The sequence below is a fragment of the Glycine soja genome, chromosome 6 (assembly GCF_004193775.1).
Source record: "Glycine soja cultivar W05 chromosome 6, ASM419377v2, whole genome shotgun sequence".
Lineage (NCBI taxonomy): Eukaryota > Viridiplantae > Streptophyta > Magnoliopsida > Fabales > Fabaceae > Glycine > Glycine soja.
In genome coordinates, this window is record NC_041007.1 from 54,415 (window position 1) to 62,331 (window position 7,917).

Here is a 7,917-nt window from a genome sequence, read left to right on the forward strand (position 1 = left end):
AGGAGTGTTCACTATATCCTGAGATAAGGTATGGTGTTTGATAAGAAGTTTGAGGAATGAGGTGACTCACTTTGGCATTTTGGGGAAAATACCTTGGTGGTTCACCTTTTGGGTAAAAAGGTGAGTTTTAAGGTTATGGAGACCAAATTCAAGAAAGAGTGAGCAAAATCAAGTAATATTCAGATCATCGACATGCCTAGGAACTACTATATTGTAGTTTTCTCGTCATATGAGGATTACAAACATGCCTTTATTCTTGACCATTATTTCATTTATTTATTAGAGAAGAGAATTACAAGCATGTCTTTTTTGAGGAACTGTGGATGATTGATGGCCATTGTTTGTTAGAACAAAGGTGAAGACCATTCTTTTTGGCAAGTGTTAAGGAGGTGATGAAAGTCGTGGTGTGGGTTCGTGTTCTAGAGTTGCCTTTGGAGTTATACAACTGTCGTTTCTTGTGGTGAATGAAGTGTAAACTCAAAGTGGTGTTGAAGACTGACAAATTGATGACATTCATTCATTCATGGGTCAACTTGCTAAAATTTGTGTGCAGCTTGATTTATCGAGACGACTAGTTCCTTAAAATATTGTTTGAGATTTGCATCTAAACCTTGTGTTATGAAGGTTTGCGTCTAAACATTGTTTATGAAGGTTTGCATTCCATTTGCTTCAGATGCTCTGCATAATATAGCCATAAGAAGGAAGGTTACATGAATTTTGGGTTAACGGTCCAAGTAAACGGGAGATACTAATAACACAATTTTTTTAGACTAAGATTGGTCAAACTTTTTTTTGAAGGACTAAAAATAGAAAATTAGATAAATAAAATTGGTAGTTTTATAAAAAAAAAAAAAAAAAAGTGATTATCATATCAGTAAATATCACATGATGACTTAACCGTCCAAGTTAACAACAAAAACTAAAAACATTCATAATTGTATATATCACACAAATACTTCTCATTTCTTTTTATATTTATTTTTCTATTACATTTATATAAAAAAGACTTTATATTTCAACAATCTTAACTCATCTCTATTTTTCTCTTATTATTAATTTCATCATCTATCGTATCATATATTTTTCTTTTTCTCTCATTATCTCTCTCAATGTGTCATTTCATTTTGGGTGTTTAAAGACTTTTTTTTACATCATAAATCTTATAATATTAATATTTTTTTTCTCTTTTTACTCTCTCTAGCTGTTTGATAACACATTGGATATCCATCAAATATTTTCCAAATTATAATTATCTAAAAATGATTTTTTGAAAAACAAAATATAATTTCTATAACAAAGTCATACAAATATTTAATTTTATATGTTAATTTACTTTTTCAAATACTTTAACAATTAACTTTGCCAAAAACTTTTACTTAAATAAATTAGTTTATAAGTGCTTTTAACTAATAATGTTTTAGCTACTCGAACTTGAAATTAATTAGTTGAATTAGAATAATTTCACATTGATTAATCTACCCGCTCAGTGATATTCAAATACTAGAACAAAAAATTATTTGATTTCGAATGAAACTAGATGACATGTCAATAAAGAATAAAAATCAGGTTAAATAGTTGAAGTATAAATTAAGTTGTTAATTTAAATATTTAGTGGATATCTAAATCATTTAAAGTAAGTCTCTATAGTTCGAAAGAATTATAATACAAATCTAGTTAGAGACGATCAATTGAAAATGATTTATATTTAGAAATATAATTACAAATTTTTAAAGTATACTACACATCTATTTTATTTAAAAAAATAATATGCATCTATTTAAAAATTGTCAAATTTAACCTTCTTTAATTAGTACTAGTTATCTATTTAATTACGAGTCTCAATTGTAATGAATGGTTTTCTCGCGGCTCTAAATATCTAACAACATAAATGAAGACTGGAATGCTTGTCAAGAAAGTATTTACGCTCCTTAATATTGTGGGGGAGCAGGGGATATATGTTGCGAACAAATGCGATGGAGTAATAGAGAGACGGAGACCTTGCATGTGTATATTTTTAGCATTTCAAATTAAGTTAATTATTTGGAACTAATATCCTTGTATCATTTGAATGAAGAGAAGTAATAGAAAAATGGTGTTCACTTGGGATTGTTGACATTACTAACAAGTAAATGGTGTTATCTGTCTAGGAGCTGGGGCTGGTGCCTGGAAATGCATTTGCGTGATTGAGAGGCGAAGCATGAAAGAGGAAGAGTCTAATTGTGCGGCTCTGAGACTGAGATGATGTATTTATGCCTTTACACTCCTCAAGATCAGCATCGCATGTTAAAAGAACCCACTCTCGAGCATCATCCAAATACTTGAGCTGAATGTTGCTAATCTCGTTTAGATTGAAACGTCTTGAAATCTCCTTCTGCAAATCTCTGAATCCCCAATTTGGTTGCAAGCTGAAGCGAATTTTTTCATCCCCAAAAGTAGCTTTGACTCTAAAAGTACCCATGTTCCAGACACTAGTACTAGATTGGGGCAAGGGAGGTAGAGACTCAAGATGTTGGTGGGCGAAATGTTTTGCTTCCTCTTGGACCACCTGGACTGATGCACCAAGTCCAAGTGGTTGGCTCTCTGACATCACAATAGTGGTCTGACTGCAAGGCGAAGTTGTTGGGGATTTGAATGTAGTAGCTCCTTGACCTTGGTTATATTCAGAAAAAAACTTAGAATTATCATTATTATTATTATTGATGTTGGATGATTCAGAAACGCCATTGGCTGCAGAGCTCAACTCTGGGAAACTGGTATAGAAGGAGCCAATTTGAATGGCACCTTCGGCACCCTGGACGGAATCAATCACAAGTTGAAGTTTTCTTAAAGAGTGGCCTACCTTCTTAATTTTCCTTGAAGGCCACCTTGTGATCCCATGTTGTCTGCATATCCTTTTTAGAGTGGTAGGACATACTGCGCGCAATCAGAAATGATCGAGTTATCAAAAACAAAGAAATTAAATTAAAGAAGAAGAAGAAGAAGCAAATTAATAATTTACGTACCGCCAATGCTCTTGGCAGCGTCTTTCAGGCTTCCTGCAAAGTATTGTCGAAGAACTGGCAAGCTGATAGTCTTCTCTGCCTTGGTTCGTCTCTTGTCGCCAGCTGATTTCCGGCCAACCCGGCGGCCACAAAAAGCTGCAGTACTCTCAACACCAACACTGACCTGCTCATTAGTATTGCTGCAGTTGGTTGTCACTTTGAACTCTTGTTTTGGCTCTTGGAGGTATTCCAAGGACACCGAGACACCTTTCCCCTTCTGTTGGGCCTCCATCATATGTGCAATCCAGGATGATGATTCCATTTCTTTGCCAACGACGGACGGCAACGCGATTAGTTCCTCCTCCTCCTCCATGACAAGATGCAAACTCCGGCAAGCTTGTTGCACTAGCATAAACAAGGAGTTGAGCAACTGCTTCTGGTCTTGGGTGTCATGGCAATCCTTTGGCAGGAAAAATTCTAAAACAAAATCAGCGGAGGCACTCCGGAGTGGAATGCCCAGAGCAGCATGCAAGCCAAACATGTTAGCATGATGTGCCAGAGGATACTCCGCCTTGCTGAAGGAAGTAATGTCATTTGCAAAACAAGGTTTGGTGGTTGTGAAAGCTGTCCCAACTACTCCTTGCCCCCCCAAAAGGTGGCACTCAGAGCAGGCTTCCAGGAAACCCAATAGCTCTACATCCGCCACAAAACTAGCAGCATACACAGTCGACACATAATTCATCTCATCGTTTGAATGCCCACATCCACTCTTTCCTGCTTGTTGGATGCAGGGAGCCCATGTCAGAGCTAAAGGCAAGTTATGCGCTTTGCATACACACGTCAAAACTTGTACTATCCCATTTAATGCACTTTGGTACAGCTCGTCAAAGCCCTGATTCATTGATTTATCAGATGTAGAATCAATTATTCTGTCTGAAATTAATTAATTAATAAATATAGTTAGTTATTCATGCATCCTACATTATGTACCTTGACGGTCACGGCTGGTGGAATGAAGTTGTGATGATGAGAAGAAGTACTGCTCGTAAAATCAACAGTACACTGAAGGTCGGGAGGGTTGTTGGGCATGAGAATCTCGACAACACCGAGACACATAGCAGTGCCTCTCTCAAAGACAGGAAGTGCGAGAGATCCAGGAGTACGGAGATGGCGCGGGTACTCGTGACTTCTGAAGAAGCGGACGTTGGGAGTCCAGTACTGATCATTAACATGAACCCAATCCTCTTGAATCTGAAAAGCTGCTGCATCCCCATTAAGAAGCGCGGCGGCGTATGGGTAAATATTATCCTGAGGCTGAGCACGTGCAGATCTACGTTCGGGCACCCACACCTGAATCGGCAAATTGGAATTCTTGGCGTATTCTTTCAAGTACCCAACAGCAATCACTAATCTCTCTTTCACAGAGGAAGATGGACCCGGATTTTCCCTTGGCCCAATCCACCATCTCTTCCCCACCATCAAACTAATTTCCGGGTCTGGTAATGATTCTTCTTGTTGGAATATTATTTGCGTCGACTCCATGCTCCTCATCGTGTTTGACTTTGAAGAATTAGCCTCCGTGCCACAATTCAGGTACGATCCAACCCTTGTTTCCAGCCAGCATCCTTCTACAAACAGCTCATCGATGAAATCCGTTTCTGGGCCAAGAATATCTGAGAAGCTCCCATATGAACCATATGCATTCTGCACCAACCCACCATATTCCATCCTTCCTCGATCTCTATATACGTACGTACCTATCATTAATTAATTACTTATGTCAGACTACTTTGTTTGAAAAAGGATTGTTGGAATAAGCTTTACATAAAGAGTACTTGTGTCTATGAGAGGAAAATGAAGTTTAATTTATTTGTGGAATTTATACAGCACTTCCAGCTTGAAATCTGTTAAGAATGTGAAATTGAAAGCCAACCTCCTATTTGTGAGAAATAAACATGCAGACGACACACAAACAAGGGGGAATGGGGATCAAGTACAAGGCCTTCACCTTACTAAATTTGAAGCTTTGACCTCCTGGAGCTAGCTATGCAATTGATTAAGATTAAGAAAAAATTCTAGTTTGGCAGTGAGATCATGAACAACCGAAAGGTCTGAACTGTAACTTTGTAGGAAAGACCGAGAGAGGAATGTTATCGTATATCTGATCGATCTCTACTCCAAGTAACTGGGCGCTTCTTTGCTTATTATACAGTTACCAGGGAATGAAAGTCTTCTATTTATTGACCCGGAACTGCAAAATTTTCTAGAATGTCAGTAGGGCCCACAAGTTAGAAAAACCTAGGACGTGTCAGAATAAATATATATACCAATTTTCAGTCTTCCAGTACTGTAAATAGCATTGAGGAGGAGTAACAATAATCACTTAATGTGTGAATATATATTTATACCTATGAGATAGGGCGGGTTATTTATCTCACTCTAAATAAAAATGGGATTAAAGAATCCCATAATGAATTACTGGTGTATTTTTTTTTTTTTGTACTTTAAGATCGTTAGTTGAAAATATTTATTACATCAATATTTTTTTATTTTTTATAAGAAACATCAATAATTTATTATGGGGGGTTTTAGGACAGAAAATAGGTTCGCAAATAGCTTAGGTAGATTATTGGGATATGCAGCTTGACCTGCATAAGGCATCGCCTATTCGAAACCTTTTTTTTTATTATTAAAAATGTCCGGTTTAAACTTTTTAAAAAGTTTCAATAAAAGGTTTTTAGGTGTTAAAAGAAGTATTAGATATAATAGGTCGACTTATTTAAGTCCATATATATATATATATATATATATATATATATATATATATATATATATATATATATAATATCATTTTTACATTATATTATATTATATAAATCACATATTAATATAATTTTTGCCTAATAATATAAAAAATATTAAATTTTTATCAGGAGGTAGATTTATAACAATTTTATGAAAAATGTTAATAATGTATCTTAATTTACCGGGAAGTAAAAGGAAAATACATTATTGAGGTACACATAATGTATTTTTTTTCTTAATTTTTAAAGTTAAAATGTAATTTTTTTTTCTATTTTATTAAATTTGTGTTTCCAATCCCAAGTTTATTAATTGAGACATTCTATTTCTTATTTTTAAAAATTTTGTGATTTTATTCTTTTATTTTTTAATTGAGATATTTTATCTCTTACTCTTAAAAAATTTGTAATTTTAATTCTTGTGGTAAATTTTAAACATTAATCTATGTATTAAATCTTGACTAACATATGTTTATTTATTATACAGATGATAAATATTTTGTAAAAAATTATTTACTTGTTAACAAACTTAATTTATCAAAAAAATAAAAAATTACCCGGTCAACCAATCTAAAATTGATCAATGAGATTAAAATTATAATTTTTTAAAAAGTGAGGGACGAAATAGTGTAATGAGAAAGAAAACATTAAGAAAAGAATAATAAAGGGAAAAATATATAAACGTGATTACGTGAGAAATAACGTAATAATAAAAATAAGAGACAAAAGATGTATAAAAAAATATAAAATTCAGAGAGTATAAATGGTTCGGTATCATAATTAAGTTCATAAAATCCTTATGAAGAAGCTACAGTTGAATATACGGGAAGTTGGGAGAAAGGGCGTAGCTCTTGGCCTCTTGCAGGCTTCCTCTCCATGTTCCACGTGGCAATTCTACAGATTTTGTGGGGAAAAAAAAGTAGAACAAATTAAACTAGCTACTATTTAGAATTTTGAGATTTTTTTTTTAAATAGCTTTATGTTGCACTCCGTCATCCTAATCCCAAGTTGATACCATGAAAAGAATATTCATCTCATTTCATTGGTGAATTCATTGACACAAGGCACCCCGAAACTTAAACAATAAGTACTGTGGTTAAACCTTGGGCATGGTTACTTATGCAAGCTAGCTAGATGGGTGGTTTTTGGTTTATTTGAAAATGAAAGGGAATAATTCTTATTGCCGATATTTGTTGAAATAAGATTCTGTGATAACTCATAGAGATCGCTTTCACTCAAGCTAATCCATCTCTCTCTTTTATATATATATATATATATATATATATATATATATATATATATATATATATATATATATATATATATGAATGTGAATCACTTTTAATAAAAAGATAAATGATTATGTGTGATGGAAAAATAAAAACATATCAATTAAAAAGAAAAGAAAGAAAGTCTCATGAAATTTTAAGGATTTTGGTGAGATTATTTAATGTGTAATTTCTACTAAAAAGTTTTATGAAATCTATTAAAATTGATCCTAAGAAAGAATTTATCAAAATTTATATACTTTTGAATATCATAAGACTTTTATTAAGTTGTAAAGAAATTTAATAGATACCTATGAATTTTATTGATTTTCTTAAAAAAATCTAAATAGTCTTTATTGAATATTATAAAACTTATTTCTATTGTTTAAAAATTTTAATTGAATATCCCAAGACTTTTTATCACAAAAAAATCTTTTAAAATCTTAATTGAATACACTCTCAAAATAAACAAAAGATATGTATAACAAGATTTAAAAATACACACACTCTTAATTAATTTCATGTCTCTTAGAATCAATTGTTCTAGTAAGAATTACATAAATGAAGTAGTTTTATATAACCTAAAATATATTTTTTTGTAATTTATATTATTGTGAAAAGTCATTTTGATACTTAATTTATTCGTTAAAAATATTTATTTTAATCTTTAATTCTTAAATTTAAGTTAATATTATTCTTTATTCTTCTCAAACAATGATTGATTTTGGTTTTGGGATATAATTTTAAATATTTTTTAACTTATTCAAAACATAAAATTTGTGTCATTAGATTCTTCTGGATAAAAATTATGTAACCCTACTAATATTTGAACAAATAATGAGAAATAAACAAGATGAAAATGGCCCA

The 7,917-nt window shown here is 32.6% G+C and overlaps 1 protein-coding gene across 2 annotated transcripts; it reads right to left on the minus strand.

Moving 5' to 3' along the window:
• Positions 1-2,011: 2,011 nt before the first annotated feature.
• On the minus strand, positions 2,012-5,207 carry LOC114414384 (protein NLP2-like). Of its 2 annotated transcripts, XM_028378629.1 has the most exons (5): positions 4,990-5,207; positions 3,972-4,738; positions 3,003-3,873; positions 2,840-2,913; positions 2,450-2,649 (listed from the first exon to the last, which is right to left on the minus strand). In XM_028378629.1, exons 2-5 carry the CDS (start codon positions 4,707-4,709, stop codon positions 2,587-2,589), a joined length of 1,746 nt encoding a protein of 581 aa, XP_028234430.1. In that variant the 5' UTR covers positions 4,710-4,738; positions 4,990-5,207; the 3' UTR covers positions 2,450-2,586. The 2 variants fall into 2 exon arrangements, with proteins under 2 accessions (XP_028234429.1, XP_028234430.1); XM_028378628.1 differs by having other exon boundaries at positions 2,012-2,913.
• Positions 5,208-7,917: the final 2,710 nt, after the last annotated feature.

Excerpts from the sequence above, each read along its gene's own strand:
- LOC114414384 (XM_028378628.1), bottom strand. The coding sequence starts at position 4,709 with ATGGAATATGGTGGGTTGGTGCAGAATGCATATGGTTCATATGGGAGC. Across the intron at positions 3,874-3,971 it reads CACCAGCCGTGACCGTCAAG|GGCTTTGACGAGCTGTACCA; the intron begins GTACATAATGTA and ends TCAATGAATCAG. Across the intron at positions 2,914-3,002 it reads CGCTGCCAAGAGCATTGGCG|TATGTCCTACCACTCTAAAA; the intron begins GTACGTAAATTA and ends GATTGCGCGCAG.